The 20,622-nt window shown below is 45.2% G+C and overlaps 1 protein-coding gene across 3 annotated transcripts in view; it reads left to right on the top strand.

Moving 5' to 3' along the window:
• The window catches only part of GNB4 (G protein subunit beta 4), a 192,666-nt gene extending 172,271 nt beyond the window's left edge, over window positions 1-20,395 (top strand). For all 3 annotated transcript variants that reach the window (XM_082249000.1, XM_082249001.1, XM_082248999.1), the window contains exons 7-10: window positions 8,859-8,925; window positions 13,146-13,347; window positions 17,610-17,826; window positions 19,205-20,395. In XM_082249000.1, the coding sequence (XP_082105126.1) occupies window positions 8,859-8,925; window positions 13,146-13,347; window positions 17,610-17,826; window positions 19,205-19,311 (593 nt within the window). In that variant the 3' untranslated portion in view covers window positions 19,312-20,395. The remainder of the gene's footprint in view (window positions 1-8,858; window positions 8,926-13,145; window positions 13,348-17,609; window positions 17,827-19,204) is intronic.
• Window positions 20,396-20,622: the final 227 nt, after the last annotated feature.

The following is a 20,622-nucleotide window of genomic DNA, read 5'->3' as shown; positions in this document are numbered from 1 at the left end:
TCTTCCGCGTCTTCTTCTCCCAGAATGCGCCTGCACCGGCCCCTCTCGTCACTTCCGGTGCGGCGCCGCATTCCTACACAGCTTCTGGGCATGCCCAGAAGCTGTGTAGCAGGGAATGCGACGTCGCACCGGAAGTGACGAGCGGGGTCGGTGCCGTCGCATTGATTCCTGGGAGCGATGACGTTCAGCTCCCAGGAATCATTGCAAACCGGAAGTGACGGCGCGGGCCGCGGCCACAGAGGGAGGAAGTGGAAAATAGGTGAGTATTTCTTTCAACAATTACAAGGTAAGTAAAAAAAAAAAAATAATCCTAACTATCCAATTCCTTTTCAGGTGAAGAAGAGCAAGCGGATGGCCACAAAATCGATTAGGTCGATTTTGTGCCCGGAACTCCGCTTTAAGGTGGGAAAAGTCCAAAAATCATCTTTGTCATTTTTTTTTTTTTACATCACAGAAACCTGACATTTTAACAGGGCTGGGATCTCTGGTCCTAGCAATTTTTCTCCTTCCTTACATCTTTTTTTGTTTTTTTTCTCTTGTGGATGCGGCTCGTCCAGGGGGACTTGATATCACGCCCCCAGATCCATCTAATAGTGAGGATGATTCCTCCATTTTCACAACAGCGAATGGAAAAAGCGCTGGTAGACGCACTTATCACTACAGTGCGTGAGACTTTAAAAATGGAGGCTGCGGCTGATGTAGCGAAGGACGTGGCTGTGTCGTTTGGTACGTGTAAGTCACCTCGTACTCCAAAGGTGTTTCCTTAGTGTCTTATTTTGACAGGTTTTCCTGTAAGGAATTGGAACAACCAAAATGACCCTTTGTGGTTCCCCAAACGTTTTGCTAAACGTTACCCTTTTGAGGAGTCCCTTTTTTAAAAAAGGTGGTGTGGACCCTCCTGTTTTCTTGTTGAATAAAGCAATCGTGATTCCCAGTAGAGGAATCCCCGCCTCTTTAACCACTTAAGGATCAGGCCTCTTTCTGACACTTGTTTACAAGTTAAACTCAGTATTTCTCTTTTGTTCACGGACACAGCTTCAAGTCTTCAGACCATTGGGCTTATGCTCTCGCTTTCTAGGAGTAGGACTAGGCCGAAACCTTTTTGATTACGCCCCTGAGGCAGTCCCAGAGAGTATACCATCACTTCCAGTTGTAGGACTTCAGTTTTTTTTCTGCCTAGTAAGGGGGGGGGGGGGCGGTTCACTCCTGGGGACTATGAATTATTCCCTGGGGTCCAGTGTCCCGTGCAGCGCCACGTAGTGCTGCCATTTTGCCGTGGTCTCTGTATTCCCAGCTTGGGCGGCCATGTTTGTGTAGTCCAGTTGCCATGTTTTTGGTTCCCCATAGTTTCATTGGCGGCCATTTTCTTGTAGTCGGATGCAATGCTGAGGCTGTGGGGGTCTCTAGTGTAAGGTCACTGTTTCCTCTTCCTGCAGTGTGGCAGACCGTTTTTGGCGCTCTCCAGCTAGGGTGGTGAGTCTCTGGGGGGGGTATATATTCCTTTTTCTGCTGTATATAGTGCTGCGGGTGCACTGATTGCTGTGGTACCCCAGCAGTGCACAGGGGGGAGGGGCCTCCTGGTTAAAATTTTTTCTATTTATTTTCATTGCTGAGCAGCGCGGTTCTGTTTTTAACCCTTTGTGGTCATAGAGCCTATGGAGCAGGTTTCACTACCCGATCCACTCCTGGAAGTTGCGGGACCCTCTGGGTCTCAGTCTGCCCTGGAGGCCATGACGGCAGCCCTGCAGTCGCTAGTAGCCAAAGTAGATATGGCCCTGCAAAGGAGACCTGGCAAGAAGCAGCCCCCGCCTTCACTTGTATCCTTTGCTTCCTCAGAGTCTGAGATGGATTTGGCCGCCGCAAACGAGTCAGCCAACTGGGTCTGCGTCCATATGCATGCTGAGTGCTCTAATAGTGAGGATGAGTCGTCCTCTGTAGCAGCACGTGAGAAAGCACTGGAGGAGGCCCTGATTGTATCAGTGTGGGAAACTTTAAAGTTGGACTCAGTTGCTGCTGAGTGGGATACACAAGATTGTCACTAGGCAGTGGGGTTCCTTAAAACGCATGGTTGGTATACCTAAACGTTTTGCTAAAAGATATCTCTTTGAGGAGTCTCTTTTGAAGAAACAAATGGTTTCCAGGCTAAATAAGGCCACACTTTTGCCGGTGGAAGATTCCCCGTCTTTTAAAGATTCTGTGGACAAAAGAGCTGAGGCTCTGGTCCAGTAACTCTTCACCGTGGCCGGGTCAATTTTTAAGACTGGTGTTTGATATCACCTTGGTATCCCAGACCTTAACGGAATGGGCTAAGATTTTGCGCCAGGATCTGGAGGGAAGTCGACACCATTCTGAGCTGGCGGATCAGTTACATTATATATGTGATGCATCTCTGGATGCGGCCCCCTTGTGACGGCGGTGATCTTTTGCCCCATGATCTGGTAGTACTGGTCAGCTGACCAGGCTTCTAAAAAGGTGCTGACTGATCTTCCTTTTGTAGGTGACCGTCTGTTCGGTGCCTATGTGGAAGAAATCATTAAGGGTCTTACGGGAGGTAAGATTACTTCCTCAGGCTGCTAAGGGCAAGGAACCTTGACGTATGCGGGGTCCCTTCTTTTCAGCTCACAAGCGGTCCTTTCGTCCGGCTGGCTTGCAAGAAAAGGGCTCGAGATCCACCCGTAACGTTGCGTTAGGCTCCAAGAGACCCTGGAATGGTAAGTCCAAAGCTGGTGCTTCTGGTTCCACAGACAAGCCTTCCCCAGCCTAACGGAGCGCCCTCCTCTGCGTCTGGTGTAGTGGGACGTCTTTGCTTCTTTCTGGGTCAGTGGACTTTGCTCATTCAGGACAAATGGGTCTGATTCGGTTCAATTATAAGATATAAGATCGAGTTTCGGTCTCCGGCAAGGTTCTTTCCTTCGAACTTACGCCTGTCTCCAGAGCAGCTACAGCGCCTCTACGGTGCAGTGCAGGACCTGTTAGCACAAAGGGTTATTGTGCCGTTTCCAGAGTCTCAACATTTCCAAGGTTTTTATTCATATCTATTTACAGTTCCCAGGAAGGAAGGCAAGGTTCGTCCGATCTTGGATCTCAAGGCTCTGAACCACTTTATGCGGGTTCAGAAATTTCGGATGGAGTCCATTCATGCAGTAGTAGCTTTCCTGCATCAAGGAGATCTGCTGGCCTACTGTTGATCTCAAGGACGCTTACCTTCATATTCCAATATATGTCGGGCATCAGCATTTTCTTAGTTTTGCCATAGGCGAGGAGCACTTTCAGTTTATGTTACCCTTTGGTCTTGCTTCAGCTCCTCGAGTGTTCACAAAGGTTTTGGCCCCAGTTCTGGCCTTGCTACAGGAGAAGGGGATTGCGGTACTAGGTTACCTGGACGATTTACTTCTGCGTGCAGAGTCTTCCTCGGCTCTAGAAGCTGACTTGGACGTTTCGGTGCAAACTCTGCAGGAGTTCGGATGGACACTGAATTTTCAGAAATCAGCACTATCTCTGTCTACAAAGCTGGACTGCTTGGGTCTGATGCTGCATTCCGCATCAGCCCGGGTGTTTCTTCCTCAGACAAAACTTCTGAAGCTACAGGATGCTGTTCGGCTCCTGTTGTCCAACCATCAATTGTCTCTCAGGACTTGCATGCAAGTGCTGGGTCTAATGGTATCCACCTTCGAGGTGGTTCCGTTTGTGCAGTTCCACACCAGAACTTTGCAAAGGGGGATTCTGATCAAATGGAAGAAGGATCCTCTGTCATTGGACAATCTGATTCTGTTGAGTCAGGGTTTGAGGCAATCTAGCCTATGGTGGCTCCGTTATCTGGCTCTACGTCTGGAAAAATCCTTTCTTCCCCTGTATTGGACTGTAAATACCACAGATGCCAGTCTGTCTGAATGGGGAGGTGTCTCAGCTCAAGGTGTCTGGACTCGGGAGGAGTCCAGCTTGCTGATCAACATCCTGGAAATTCAAGCGATCAGATTTTGGTCTGTCTCAATGCATGGATCATCTGCAAGGACACCCTGTGCGGGTACAATTGGACAATGCTACGGCTGTGGCATAGGTCATTCATCAAGGGGGCACAAAGAGTGTCCTGACAGCCCAGGAAGTGGCCGGCATCTTGAGGTGGGCAGAACGATATGTTCCTGCCCTCTCTGCTGTGCACATTCCGGGGGAAGAGAATTGGCAAGCGGACTATCTCAGTTGGCAGATGTTGGATCTGGGAGAATGGTCTCTTCACCCGGAGATTTTTCGTCTGTGTCTTCGGAGAAGGACCCCCAATTTGGACCTGGAAGGTGCAGAGGTTCGTGTCAAGGTCTGGGGATCCTCTGGCCAACGCCGCAGACGCCCTGGTGGCCACTTGGGGTCAGTACTGTCTGATTTACGCTTTCCTCCAATACAACTTCTGTCGAGACTCCTATGCGAATCAAGGTAGAAGGAATTCCAGTCATTATGGTGGTGCCATACCTCGCCGGTCTTGGTATGCAGGCCTGGTAAGGCTGGTAGCCGATGTCCCTTGGAAACTTCCTCTCAGGGAAGATCTTCTGTCTTGGGTGTAGATTGTAGATCGTTTGGTTCTGGGCACCAACAAGGGCCAGATTTCCACCTTGGCTATTTTTTTCCCAAAGACCGTTGGTGGCGAAGTCCTTGGTTCACGCTTTTGTGCAGGGAGTTTGCCATCTGGCTCCTCCAGTGCGACCCCCCCCCCCCCCCCGGTACCTCCGTGGATCTCAATTTGGCTCTGTCGGTGCTTCAAAGGCCTTCCTTTCAAGAAATATTCCATAAATACCTCTGCTCACTCTGTCGCAGAAGGTGGCTTTCTTGGTAGCCATTACTTCTGCGTGTCAGAGTTGGCTGCATTGTCCTGTCGGTCACCTTACCTGGTGATTCTTAGGGACAAAGTGGTGTTGCAAACCTGTCAGGCGTTCCTTCCCAAGGTTGTCTCTGGGTTTCATTTGAATGAAGACCTTTTGCTACCGTCCCTATGTCCTAAGCCTAAACCTCCTAAGGAAATTGCTTTGCATTGTTTAGATGTGGTAATGGCCATTCGGTTGTACCTGGCTGTGACTAAACCGATTAGGAAATCCGATTCCTTGTTTGTTCTTACAGATGGACCTCGTAAGGGGCAGGCTGCATCTGCTGCGACCATTTCCAAGTGGATCATGCAGACCGTGGTGCAGGCCTACATCATTAAGGGTCAGGTTCCTCCTTTCCCTGTTAAAGCGTATTCTACGAGGGTGCTTAATGCCTCCTGGGCCTTCCGTCATCAGGCGTCAGTGGTTCAGGTGTGCAAGGCAGCTATTTGGTCGCCTGTACACACATTCACCAAATTTGATAAGGTGGATGTACTTGCATTTGCAAATTACTTTGCAGTGTTTGGCCGCAAAGTTTTTCAGGCTGCAGTTGCGGAGGCTTCCCCTTCTTGAGGGTGAAAAATTTTCCTGGTGGTGAGCTACAGTTGTTGCTAGTTAAGCTCCTGTTATCTGGTTGGCTATGTTTAGCCTTGTTGGGAATTCTGCGTTTGCGGTGTTTTTTCCTACCCCTCAGATTGACCCCGCTTTGGGACATCCCAATGGTCTGAAGACTTGAAGCTGTGTGTGTATATGTATATGTATATGTGTGTATATATATATATATATATATATATATATATATATATATATATATATATATATATATATATATATATATATATATAGTACAGACCAAAAGTTTGGACACACCTTCTCATTCAAAGAGTTTTCTTTATTTTCATGACTATGAAAATTGTAGACACACTGAAGGCATCAAAACTATGAATTAACACATGTGGAATTATATACATAACAAAAAAGTGTGAAACAACTGAAAATATGTAATATTCTAGGTTCTTCAAAGTAGCCACCTTTTTTCTTTGATTACTGCTTTGCACACTCTTGGCATTCTCTTGATGAGCCTCAAGAGGTAGTCACCTGAAATGGTCTTCCAACAGTCTTGAAGGAGTTCCCAGAGATGCTTGGCACTTGTTGGCCCTTTTGCCTTCACTCTGCGGTCCAGCTCACCCCAAACCCTCTCGATTGGGTTCAGGTCCGGTGACTGTGGAGGCCAGGTCATCTGGCGCAGCACCCCATCACTCTCCTTCTTGGTCAAATAGCCCTTACACAGCCTGGAGGTGTGTTTGGGGTCATTGTCCTGTTGAAAAATAATGCAAACCTGATGGAATAGCATGCCGCTGCAAGATGCTGTGGTAGCCATGCTGGTTCAGTATGCCTTCAATTTTGAATAAATCCCCAACAGTGTCACCAGCAAAGCACCCCCACACCATCACACCTCCTCCTCCTCCATGCTTCAGGGTGGGAACCAGGCATGTAGAGTCCATCCGTTCACCTTTTCTGCGTCGCACAAAGACACGGTAGTTGGAACCATAGATCTCAAATTTGGACTCATCAGACCAAAGCACAGATTTCCACTGGTCTAATGTCCATTCCTTGTGTTCTTTAGCACAAACAAGTCTCTTCTGCTTGTTGCCTTTTTTAGCAGTGGTTTCCTAGAAGATATTCTACCATGAAGGCCTGATTCACACAGTCTCCTCCTAACATTTGTTCTAGAGATGTGTCTGCTGCTAGAACTCCGTGTCCCATTGACCTGATCTCTAATCTGAGCTGCTGTTAACCTACGATTTCTGTGGCTGGTGACTCGGATGAACTTATCCTCCGCAGCAGAGGTGACTCTTGGTCTTCCTTTCCTGGGGCGGTCCGCATGTGAGCCAGTTTCTTTGTAGTGCTTGATGGTTTTTGTGACTGCACTTAAGGACACTTTCAAAGTTTTACCAATTTTTCAGACTGACTGACCTTCATTTCTTAAAGTAATGATGGCCACTCGTTTTCCTGTACTTAGCTGCTTTTTTCTTGCCATAATACAAATTCTAACAGTCTATTCAGTAGGACTATCAGCTGTGCATCCACCTGACTTCTGCACAACACAACTAATGGTCCCAACCCCATTTATAAGGCAAGAAATCACACTTATTAAACCTGACAGGGCACACCTGTGAAGTGAAAACCATTTCAAGTGAGTACCTCTCTACAATGTTCATAGTCATGAAAATAAAGAAAACTCTTTGAGAAAGTGTGTCCAAACTTTTGGTCTGTACTGTATATATATATATATATATATATAATATTTTTTAGCAAAGACTGGGGAATAAAATGGTGGTCGTTGCAATATTTTTTCTTTTTGTCACGTGGTATTTGCGCAGTGATCTTTAAAAAGCACAATTGTTTTATGGAAAAATAAATTTCGCTGCATTTAAAAAAACTAAACAGTAAGGTTAGCCCAATTTTTTTAATGTGAAAGAAAATGTTATTCTGAGTAAATAGACACCCAACATGTGATTTTTCAAAATTGTGCACGCTCGTGGAATGGCGACAAACATTGGTACTTAAAAATCTCCATAGGTGACACTTTAAAAATTTCTACAGGTTACCAGTTTAGTTAGGGAAGGTCTAGAGCTAGAACTGCCCCCGCTCTATCGATCACAACGATACCTCAGATGTGTGGTTTGAACACAGTTTACATATGTGAGCGCGACTTGCGTATGCGTTCGCTTCTGCGTGCGAGCTCAGAGGGACGGTGCGCTTTAAATATTTTTTTTTCTGATTTTATTTTACTTTTTTCTATTATTTTTTACAAAAAATTCTGAAAAAAACAATATTTTGCACTTTCTGCTATATAACATTAGCAAAAAAAAATTTTAAATCACATTTTTTCATCATTTTTGGCCAATTTGTATTCGGTTACATATTTTTGGTAAAAAAATCCCAATAAGCGTATTTTGATTGGTTTGCACAAAAGTTATCGCGTCTATAAACTAGGGGAAAGATTTGTCATTTTTTTTTTCTTACTAGTAATGGCGTCGATGCCAGGAAGGGGTTAACCCTGGGGCGATCAAAGGGTTAAATGTGAGCCCTAGGAGGTGTTTTCTAATTGTGGGAGGATGAGCTTGTGAAATCAACACCGAGACCTGTGTTCCTAAATAGGAGGAACATAGGAGCTCTGTGTTGACAGCTGAGAGAACAACGGTCTGCTGTGTTAACAACAGCAAACCGCCGTTCTCTCTTCACAGGGAGCAATCATGAGTGCCCGCCGGCAATCGTGGCTCCATGAATCAGGTTCCCCGCTGGCAAATGGGCATGTGCCCGCCCCCAGGATTGCTCCCTCGAACCGTCGTACAGGTACGGTGATTCACGGGAACCTGCCTGCCAGTTGGTTGACACGTGGTTAATGGGACCTCAAATATGCCTGGTTTACTGTTCATGTGAGTTAGGATGCTGGTCTAAGACATCTGTAGCAGTGTAATTCTAATACTTTGTATGTAAACTGACCTGGTAAACCAGATTACTGAGCTTCATTTCTGTCTTCAAGTCCATTTGTGCTATGCTTAGGTAATACACTGCCTTTCACATTCATGTCACGTAGCTTTCTTGTCTACAGAACGATTCCACTTTAATGCAGCATGTTTTGCTCTGTGTAATCAAGGAGGAGCTTAGTAAACCCATTTTACCACCATGAACAACACCTTTACACAAAGTAGTAAATAAAGAGAGAAGCTCCAGTCTGAAAAAGGAAATGCCTGGCAAAATACCTTATATGTAAATACAGATGCTTGTAACAGTGTGATAGGCCAAGTATGTACGTATGTTGGTTTACTGTGGATCAAGTCAAGCTGCAGGCTAGGTGGCTGTGTGGACACACAATGATTTCAGTATGAAAGGTGTGTATATCTGTGCATAGAAGTGCTTGTCATTGTGATTCGTGCTTTGTAAAAATCTGCTTCTTTGGATCCTTTATCTATTCTTTACAATTTTTTTTTTTTCTCTTCTCAGGTTACCTCTCATGCTGCCGTTTTCTAGACGACAACCAAATTGTTACAAGTTCCGGAGACACAACTTGGTAAGTGATCCTGTTTTATTTTATCTTTAATCATTAAAATCTGATTGTATTGCATTATTTACTTCTGTAAATTAGAATTTAGTAGTTATCAGTGTTTCAGCATTGCAGAGTATATGCCAAACTGCTTGCTTGTATACACAAATGCAAACCATTTACTATGCACCTTTTTAAAGTACAATACTTGGAACACTGTCCCAGTTATAACACTGTACATAAGCAGAGTGGGTAATGCTTCTTGATGCTGTTCACTTCATCGGAGAGGAGGAGTGGGGGGGGGGGGGGGGTTCTGAATCCTTGCAGTACCTAAAGGGCAAATGCACTTTCACTTTTTTTTTTTTTTTTTCACTTTTTTTTTTTGTTAAATTTTCAGTACGGACGGCATACATAAAACAGGCAAACATATGAGTGGTTAGCATCACAGCCCATAGATATAAGTAACAAAAATAAAGAAGTTCTACAAAAATGTTGTCACATTATATGCATGATTCTAGCACAGGTACAACAGGATTTAATAAAGATCTAGCACCAACCAGGGGAGAACCCCAAGATTACATGAAATGCAATGTCTCAGCAACATTAAACGTCAACAGAAGTGCCGTGGAGGGAGTATCTACCTAGCTTGACCAAACCTTAGGAATTTTCCTGGTATAGAGGTAGGGTTAGAGTTTACCAGCTGCATCCAGAAGTGGGTTGTGGAGGCAGAGGATTTTTTCCAGCACATAGTAATAGCATTTCTAGCATAAAACCTCAATAAGCTTAGCAGAGTCTTCGCCACTATTGAGTTGGCTAGGTTTTCTGCCTGAAGTTTGCTAAAGAACACCTTGGCAAACCGAAAAACTACTGGGAAAATGTGTTGTGGGTTGATAAAACAAAAGTGGATTTTTTGGGGAAGAATATTCAGCACTTAGTATTGCTTAAAAAGGGCACAGCTCATCAACATCAAAACATAATCCAAACGATGAAGTGTGGAGGAGGGAACATTATGCTTGGGCTTGCTTTGGCCTCGATCACTTGCAATTCTAGAGGGAAAAATTAATTCCCAGGTTTACCAAAATATCCTACAGAATGTCAGGGTGGGTGTCTACCAGCTGAAGCTTAGCAGAAGTTGGGTGATCCAGTAGGACAAGTGCTGAAGTAAATCTACCACAGAATGACTTCAGAAAAATAATTTGCACCTTTGGTGTGGTCCAATCAGAGCCCAGATCTTTTAATTTTTTTATTTTTTTTGTTATATGTTTAAACATATTACAATAGGCCACTTACAAAGTGACAAGATAAAAAAGAAAGAAAAACCATACAAGAGTCCTACAGCAGCACAAGTGGTCAGCATGGCCATCACTTAACAGTATAGGACTAGCTCAGGAGAAAAGCAGATTACATTGCCACATAAAGAATTTTTTCTTTCGTTCATTGACGAACATTGCTCCTGATATTCCTAACCATTGGGTTATACTGCCCCCTACAGGAGTAGGACACTAGGCAGAAAAAAGTCTGGCTATGCCTATGGGCAGTCCCAGGGGGTATACTACCTCTCTCTGCTATAGGTACTCAGTTTTTTTTTTTTCTGCCTAGTCACGACCTAGTTCCTTGCTGGGGTCTCCTGTGAGATCTACAATCAGCTGCCTGGGCGACGGGCTGGAAAATCTAGATCCAGTGGTCACCCCAGTCTGGCCAGCATGCACAGGCAGACTTTAGCTCCGCGCTAGGTGGGCCACAACATAGCCTCACTGGACCGGGGCTGGCCTGCAAGTCAAACTCCTCGCGAGGTCGCATACGACCGGGTCTCGGCCCAAGTCGCAGCGTTCCTTCTGGCTGACAGCCCTCCCATTTCAATTGTGAGAGGTTCCATCTGGAGTGGTGGCTGCCTGGTTCCCCCCCCCCCCCCCCCCGGTGGGTTTTTGGGTGGACGAAGGCTCCTCCTTGGGACGGTTGGACCCCCGGGTTCCCCTCGTCTGTTCCCCATCCTACACCCCCCCCCCTTTCCACTAATGCTGGGGCTGTAAAGGTGGTCTGGCACGCACCTCCTGGGTGGGAACAGGGTGCTATCCTTGTGATAGGGGCGGGGAAAGTTGGACGATCGGCTGTGCGGGGGGGGGGGGGAGATGGTACCTGGTGGGGGCTCCTGCCAGGCCCCCCCCTTCGCCGTGCCTGTCCTAAGGCCTAGGGAGCCTTCCTGGTGCCGCCATTTTCTTGTAGTCTTTGTGCTGCAATGCACGGCGGCCATGTTTGTGTAGTCCAGCGGCCATTTTGCGATGGAGCTGCCATGACAGTGGAGCCCTATGGGCCCCTCATCCCCTGGTGCCGACTCCCTGGATCTTTTCTTTTCCTGATTATTATTATTATTATTATTGTACAGGATTTATATAGCGCCAACAGTTTGCGCAGCGCTTTACAATGTGAGGGAAGACAATAGTTTCAATACAGGTGGAATTAGAGGGCCCTGCTCATTAGAGCTTACAATCTAGAAGGGAGGGTCAAGTGAAACAAAAGGCAATAACCATGGGGGATGGGCTGATGGAGAAAATGGAAGTATAGTTGTTAGGTGTGGGTAGGATAGGCTCCTCTGAAGAGGAGGGTTTTCAGGGATCGTCTAAAAGCTAATCGGACAGATTGGGATAAGGAGTTCCATAGGATTGGAGAGGCTCTGGAAAAGTCCTGGAGGCGAGCATGGGAGGAGGTGACGTGATCGTCGTATGCGCAGTGCAGATTCTGCTGGTGGCTGTGGTGCCTTGTTTCTGTCGGGTGGAGTCCTCTCCCTCTCTGCTGAGGATTGGTTGGGGCTCTGTGACTGGCAACTGGGTGTGCTGCCAGAGCGGTGGGGGTGTCCCTTAGTAGTGTTTTTTTTATACTTTTTTTTTTTTTTTGTGGGGTCCCCCTGGTGACTCATGGAGTCTTTTAGAGTAGATCTCCCCACCCGATCCCCTCTGAGGCCGCAGGGCCCTCTGGGTCCCAACCATCCGTCGACGCACTGACGGCGGTCCTGGAGTCCTTTGTGTCCCTGGTGGAATTGGCTTTTGGGTGATGGGCAGGCAAAAAAGCGCCCCCTGCCTTATCTGACTGGTATTCTGGTTCTTAAACCACTTCCATACCGCTGAACATTATATGACGTCCTGGGCTTTCAGTGGAGATATCAGAATGATGCCTGCAGCTACAGGCATCTTCTTTTTTTTTTTTTTTTTTCTGCCGGTGATTCCCTGCACTGTAAAAGCAATCCTCGTGTTCAAGCGGCTGAACTGAACAATCAAGCAGCTGAACTGCATCCTGCAATTTTTTTTCTTAACGTTGCGCTCGGCCTCCGAGAGTCATACCGTGTTTCCCCGAAAATAAGACCGGGTCTTATATTAATTTTGGCTACAAAAAAACACCCTAGGGCTTATTTTCAGGGGGTGCCTTATTTACGGTACGTACAATAATTTACATTTATTCAAAAACAGTCATGTCATCATGACGCTCCTAAAGTGGTTGAAACCCTAACAAACAAAAAATCCTGATCCTTTAGGGCATGATAGACAGCACAATGTACTGTCATTTACCCCTCTCTTTGTTCTAAAAAACCTGGAATAAAACAATAAAATGTTTTTAAAAAATGTCATGTGTCCCATGATACTAGAAGCTTATAATGTAACCCTTTAATTAGCTTAGTTCTACTTGTTTTGGTCCTGAGGATGATGGGAGGTGAGGACGACCCGTGGCTTGGTGACATTGTTCCCCTAGGGGTTCTGAGTCGGGGTGGTTCGACGCCTCTCTTCTCCTCCCTGCATCAGAATAAACTGTGTTGACATTTACATGCATGATGCCTATGCACTTGTACGAAGTTTATACTAGTGTTTGAACACTGTATCATCCACTTTTGGATACCTTGTTATGGTTATTTTCCTATTTCACATTCTGTTAATGTGATTTTCTGTTTTTCATCTGTATTTGAAAATTAATAAAAATTGATTGAAAAAAAAAAAATGTCCTGTGTCCCCTGTCTTCCCTGTCAGCTCAGGAGTCAGCCAGCATTAGGACATTCTGTAATCCCAAAAATAAACCATAGGGTCTATGCTAAAAATATATATGTAATGTTTGGGGGTTCTGAGTAATATTTTTTAGGAGAGGAATGCTGGAATTCGCCCTGTATGGAAGCGGTTAATAGGCAAAAAAATTAGAACTACCAAGTGTTAATGATTGTAGTTTTAGGATGTGACAAATGTTCACTTTTTTTTTTTCTTTTGCAGTGCACTGTGGGATATAGAAACAGGGCAGCAGACCACAACCTTCACAGGACATACTGGAGATGTGATGAGCTTGTCTCTGAGCCCTGACATGAGGACTTTTGTCTCTGGCGCTTGTGATGCTTCTTCTAAGCTGTGGGACATCCGCGATGGAATGTGCAGGCAGTCATTTACTGGACATGTGTCTGATATTAATGCAGTCTGTGTAAGTTGAACATAAACTGTAGCAACATAGAACCAAGATGAGTATTAAAGCAGTATTGCAGTATTAAAATCACAAAGGGGGGGAGATAAGCTTGAAAAAAAAAAAATACAGCTATCCCATTAAGAGGTTAAGTTCACCTTTAAAATCTTTATTTTTCTGTAAAAGTGGCCTAAGATACCACAAAGCATATTATTCAGACCCCCCTTTATTTTACTCACCCACTGCAAAGTCGCAACTTCTGCTCTATGTCAGGTCTGTGTCCTGATCTAATGTGGGACAGATGATATGCTGAGTGCTGGTGTACCTATTACCATTATGCCTTGAGCCCATTCTCTCCTCCTTCCTTGTGCATGCTCTGCAGTTCCACCCCCCCCCCCCCCCCCGATCACTTGGATGAGCGTGTCGCTTGCTCACAACCAGTGCAGTGTTACCCTGCGCCTGTTCTCTTACCCCTTCCTTGTGCGTGTTCTGCAGCTTTGGGGGAGAAGCTAAGGGTGGGATGCTCAACCCTTGACACCCGAGCACAGGGCACACAACATTCCCTTTTAATTGCTCCTTACAATAATAGAGTAGGTGATGCATTAGGAGGGTAACATGCCATCATGGTATTTTTTTCTGTTGGTGCACAACTAATGTATCTCTATATTACTACATATATTTATTGCTCTAATAGATATCTATCTATCTATCTATCTATCTATCTATCTATCTATCTATCTATCTATCTATCCATCTCTATGTGTGTGTGTGTGTATGTGTGTATATATATGTGTATATATATATATATATATATATATATATATATATTACACACACACACACACACACACACACACACACACACACACACACACACACACACACACACACACACACACATATATATAATATTTTTTTTTAGTGTTTATAAACAAAGGTGTGTGTGTGTGTGTATACAGGTGCATCTCATAAAATTAGAATATCCCCAAAAAGTTAACTTTTCTCTTTCGTTCATTGACGGACACAGCTTTTGACTCTTCTTAACCATTGGGTTATGCTGCCCCCTTTAGGAGTAGGACACTAGGCAGGAAAAAGCTTGATTATGCCTATGGGCAATCCCAGGGGGTATACACTCACACTCAGCTATAGGCACTCAGTTTTTTTATTTTCTGCCAGGAGTAAGAACCTAGTTTCTTGCTGGGATCTCTGGTCCTGGCAATTTTTTTCCTTTTTAAATGTATTTTTTGTCTTTGGTATTTTGTTTCTTTGAGAATCTATTATCAACTACCAAACTGGGCAACGGACCAGATAATCTAGATCCAAAGGGTCCCCCAGTTTGGCCAGCGAGCGTGCGCAGGCCTCAGCTCTGTGCTAGGTCAGCTGCGACTTGGTCCCACTGGACGGGGGCTGGCCTACGAGGTAAATGTCTCACGAGGGCGCATACGACCTGGCATCGGCCTGAGTCGCATCGTTTCTTCTGGCTGCCAGCACCCACATCCCGATGGAGCGGTGGTCTGTCAGGAATGGTGCCCACCCAGTTCCTGGTATAAGTAGCTGCCCCCCCCCCCCCCACCACCTCTACCCCTGGAGGGTTTTGGGGTGGACAGGGCCCCTCCCTGGGACAGTGGGACCCCTGATTCCCCTTTGCCCCCCCCCCCCCCCCGCCCTCTAAAAATGTGGTTACTGTGCGGGGGAGGCCCCCCCACTCCCTCTCACCTGGGTGAGGTTATAAGCATGGCTTTTGCCACTTGCTCTTGAGGGTTAGGCACCTCCCTTGGATGGGATGGAGCTGTGGGGACAGTTTAATTTTTGATGGCAACCATGCCGCCATTATTGTGGAGGGTACCTACCCCTTTTAGCGCTGCGGGAACATCAGGATACCCTGCCTCTGCATCACGGTAGGTGGTACCCTTTGAAGGGGGCTAATTCCTATTGTGCAGGCTTCTATGGAGGGGCTCGGAGGGTGACCCCCTTGTCTTTTGCGGGGTCCAGTAGGTGATCCATTCGTGGACCCTGGGTCAGCATCCCTCTTGCGGGATCGCAGTCAGCGACCCTCCCCTGCTTGTTATGTTTTTCTGGGTGACCTTAGTATATAACGTCCACCGCTCTCCCCTGCCTCATCTGTCCATCAGATCCTGAATCTGTTTCCGCTGCCATGGACGCGAGTCAACCTACTGGGTCTGTGTTCACACACCCTGAGTTCTCCGACAAGGAGGATGTTTCCTCTGCCCTTCCTAGCTGTGCATGAAAAGGCGCTGGTGGATGCACTGATTGTGTCAGAGCGTGAAATTCTAAACATGGCAGAGATGCTGGATCGGAGGCACTGGTCCCTTTTTGGTACCACAATCCTCCACTGGGGTTCGGGTGTTCCCCTTTCCCGCTTACTTTGACAACATTGTCACATAACAGTGGGGTTGTCCAAAACACACTCTTGTGGTCCCTAACCCTTTTGCTATGCGGTACCTTTGAGGATTCCCTGCTTAAAAAGTGGACGGTCCCACCTGTAGTGGACTCGCCAGTTTCAAGGTTAAATAAAGCTACCTTAATTCCGGTTAAGGAGCCCTTGGCCTTTAAAGATCCAATTGATAGGAGAGCGAGTGAAGACTCTGGCTCGCCATATGTTTCACTATGGCTGGTTCAGCTTAGGCCGGTATTTACTATTGCCCTGGTGTCACAAACTGACGAGTGGGCTAAACTTTTATGCCGGGTCCTGGAAGTGAAACTGCTTCCCCCTGCCTTTGCGGAGCTGGCGGATAGTTGATCCAGGGGCTACAATTTCTGTGATGCCTCTTTGGATGCGGCTCCTTTGATTTTAGGCTGTCTGTATCAGCAGTGGTCCTTGGGCGTCTTATCTGGCTGATAAGGCTGGTCTGTAGACCAGACTTCTAAGAAGGCCTTATCTGATCTCCCCTTTGTGGGGGATCGCCTGTTTGGAGTTTCCTTGGATGACATCATTAACAGTCTCACAGGGGGGGGGGGGGGGGAGAGAGTACTTCAGGGCCTCCCCCCGCAGGTTCCAAGAGGACCTGATCTGGCAAGGCACGAGGGGCTCTTCCAGACCTGCAGACAAGGCTTCCTCTGCATGAAGGGGCGCCCTTACCCGTATCTGGGGTGAGGGGACGTCGTCGCTTATTTCCGGATCCGTGGACCTCTCTGGTACAGGTCAAGTGGTTCCATGAATTCATTCGATCCGGCTACAAGATCGATTTTCGATCTTTTCCTCCGGAAAGGTTCTTCCCTTCCAACCTGCACTTGTCCCCAAATTGTTTGTGGGGTCACTTTGGGGCAGACTTATTACTTCATAGGGTGATTGTCATGGTTATGGCTTCAGGATGTTTTCAGGTGTTTTACTCAAACCTGTTTAGTTTCTTGGAAGGAAGGCAAGGTACGTCCAATTCTGGACTTCAAGACGCTAAACTGCTTTGTGCAGGTACAGAAGTTCCGAATGGAGTCCATTCGCATGGTAGTGGCGTCTCTACATCTGGGGGACTTTCTCACTTCTATCAAAATTAAGGACACCTACCTTCACATTTCAATATGTGCCGGTCACCAGCGCTTCCTCTGCTTGTCGTGGGCAAGGAGCAATATCCGTTTTATGGCGTTAACCTTTGTTCTCACATCTGCTCCTCGGGTCATTCTTGGTGGCTATTACCTCGGCCTGCAGAAGATCTGGAGCTGTGTCTGTCAATGAACATCAGAGAAATGGATTTTATGGTAAGTCAAAAATCTCATTATTTGGATGTGGAAAAATAGGAGCACACAGTTGCAAATTCCTGGCTCTTGCTGCAAAGTTAATGTTTTTTGACAAGGGGCATTTTATATTTGGATTTCTAGGTGATGTTCCCACAGAGTTACCCAAGTGTACCCCCGTTCAAAGGCTGTATTTGCTCAGTAGTCCCAATTATGTCAACCAAAATGCAGTGGCTGCACACACAGCTGCTGCTCCCAAGTTGACATCTGTGCTGGTGTGTGCCCCTGAACTCGCAAACTCTGCGTTTGGGGATAGGCACTCGCACAGATGTCTAATTGGGAGCATTGGCTGTGTCTGTGCAGCCACTGCATCTCTGTTCACATGAATGGGACTGCCTGCATATGGATGTATGAAAAACCTGTGCGTCCATGCAGGCAAATACGATCCTCGCACAGGCATACGCTTTTGTACGTCTCTGCGAGTGAGGCCATAAGTTGTGTTGCAGACCCAGATGACCCTGTCAGTAATTGGGGAAAGGCGAGCGTGTATCAAGTAGCTCTGCTATTATGATGTCCATTTCATTTTGTTTCAGTTTTTCCCCAATGGGCATGCCTTTGCTACCGGGTCCGATGATGCAACGTGTAGGCTGTTTGACCTGCGTGCAGACCAGGAGTTAATGATGTATTCGCACGACAACATCATCTGCGGTATCACATCTGTAGCATTTTCTAAAAGTGGTCGTTTGTTACTAGCGGGATATGATGACTTCAACTGCAACGTATGGGACACTTTGAAGGGTGAAAGAGCAGGTGAGTGTTTTGTTTAAACGAATAGAGCATGTTTGCTTTTTAGATGCTAATATATAGAAATAGTTTAAATATTTTCACTAGGAATTGTGTAGGTCTTAATTGTATATAGAGCCAGATTAGGAAGGTTGCTCTAACCCGATCAGGTTAGTTTTGTTTTTCTCTTTACTGCCTGTGTCCTGTGGGGTATATTTTACTTCCTTCTTGAAGGCACAACAAAAAGTGATAATCCCTCCAAAGTGTGTGGAATTCCAGTGTTATTTGTCTCAAGAACAGTCCTCCCCATGGGAGGATTTTCCCTTACCTCTTGTTCTGGTGACCACTTTACAATTTTGAATTTTGTCTCCATTTCTATCTCTGTGACACTGTTTTTTATGGCAGAGGTGTAACTCTCCCCAACAGAGACAAATGGCAAAATCACTTTGAGAGAATGGGTCTAAACCTACTCTATCCCAAAAAAAAAAAAAAAAGCATTGCCTACACACATTTTAATAAGCACGCACATTTTTTTTGCTTTTCTATATTGTAGTATTTCCCACAAAAACTGGGTTGGCTTTTATCATTATCCAGTTGGATAGTGGTGGATGCTTCTGCTCAACTCACGCACTTTTTCCTCCTAAAAATGGAGGTCAAAACAGCAGTGCGTTTTTTATACGCCGCTATATTTAAAAAAAAAAAAAGCAAGGCAGAGGGGGGCGGGCCGAGCAGAAGGAAGGACGAGCAGTCGCTGTCATGGGAAGTCCCGCCTCCTATGATAGACAGCACAGTGGCCCAATGCCGGGACGTGTGACATCTGACATAGGCGCGGGAACTTCAGATAACGGGCCACTCGTCCTCCCTTCTCCTCAGCATGGCCCGCCCCCCCCCCCACTCTGTGCAATGGTGCTGGCGAGGCTGCATTGCTGGACACTGCGCTGGCGAGGCTGCATTGCTGGACACTGCGCTGGCGAGGCTGCATTTAATTAAAAAAAATAAAGTTCTGAGGTCAAAGCTGTTTTATATTCAATTTAAGCTTTTTTCCTAAAATTTCCCTCCTAAAATTGAGGTGCGTGTTAATAAATATGGAAATAGTGGAAGTCTATATTAGCCTTGGTTCACACTTGTGCTGTTTTGAAATCCGCATGATTTTAAGGCTGCACACTGCACCGCCGATTTCATTGCAGCTTGCGACTTCATTTAACAGAAGTCTATGAAAATCTCAATTAAATCTGTAAAAAGTAGTGCAGGAACCTTTTTTTCATAATCGCTGCGACATAAACGCTTCCATTGCCGGCAATGAGGTGCTACTTTTGGAGCTGTCAAATCGCATGACAAGTTGCACTGATGTGAACGGGCGATAAATAGAATTTTAACCTTATTTTTGTTTCCCTTTTTTTTTCAGGAGTCCTTGCTGGTCATGATAACCGAGTGAGCTGTTTAGGTGTAACCGACGATGGCATGGCTGTAGCTACAGGGTCTTGGGACAGTTTTCTCAGAATCTGGAATTAACTTGGGCAAAGATAGCTGATCTTGTTAATTCTCCACCGAGATCTGGAGAGGTCAATGCTGCAGCCTATAGCTGTGAAATAACATTTCTACCTTGTATTTGCAGGTGAAGTTTTTCTATTCACTGATTATTATTACACAAAAAAAGGCTTTCTTTAAACTAGTAAAAAAAAAAAATCAAGTTGAGGTCATAAAGGGTTCAAAGGGGTAAAGAGCACTGGTGACTATTTCAAAGGGGCTAGCACACAGGATCATGGTGACTGAGAGCCTAGGAGCCAGTCTTTATTTTGTGGCTTGGTTAAGTTGTTTTAACCCTTTTGCTGCTAGAAATGTCAGTTTTGCATTGTAGACCTTTACAGCAGCCACACGGTTAAAGGATTTCTGCTTTGTGCTCAAAGTCTGCTGAGTCTGTACTTTTTTTTTTTTTTTATTATTATTATTATTATTTTTGTACATACCTGAATGTACACACTATAGCAGCCGATCATGCAATGTTTGTATGTAAAAACAAAACAAAAAAAACTACAGAAAAAAAGAAATATTGCCTTTTTTATTTAAAGAATACGAATTGTAGCTTTTTTTTTTTTTTTTTTTTTTTTTTTGAACGCCACAATAGTTTAGTGATAAATATACTTGATTGTTGTGTTATTTTTTTTTTTCTTTGTTTTTTTCGTTTTTTTTTTTTTTTTATTCTTTGTGAACTTGCTGTGGATGAGATGAATCATTGCTCTGTGTTTGTATCCATACAGTTGTAGTATATCTTCACATTTAGATAGGCCAGTTTGTATATCTGCTCGCACTATTCCCTCACCTTTTCCTTCATACGGCATAATGCTCATGATAATTTGCTGTACTGATCCCATTGTGCAGTACATATGCAGGAAACATGTAACCCCCATTAGTCTAATTCCTAACTCGTATGCACTAAATGTAAATTGCTAAAATCCCCATCTACCTGCACTGAAAAAAAGACTTGAACTTTTTTTTTTTTTTTTTTGGGTCCTTTTTTCAAAGCATCGCGTACATTTTAGTGATTTTTCTTTTTTTTTTTCCTCCATCTTCTCACGTGACAATCATGGATGAACAAATCGGTCCTATTAGCCATTTTTATGGAAAATTCTATCTTAGATGACCCATGATTCTTAATTTCTAATTTCAAATGACTGATTGTCATTGCTTAATGGAAGCTGGCCAGAAATTTTATTAGAACTACTGCATTTCCGCACAGTTGCATAGTATGCAATAGAAGCACACATGTCGCTATGAAATCACCTAACCTTTTGTAATTGTCTTCTTTTTTTTGTTTTTGACTTG

This window comes from Pelophylax lessonae, assembly GCF_965119305.1.
Source record: "Pelophylax lessonae genome assembly, chromosome: 3".
In the NCBI taxonomy this organism is placed as follows: Eukaryota; Metazoa; Chordata; class Amphibia; order Anura; family Ranidae; genus Pelophylax; species Pelophylax lessonae.
Note: the sequence above shows the minus strand (reverse complement) of the source record. Positions and strands in the feature narration are given on the sequence as shown.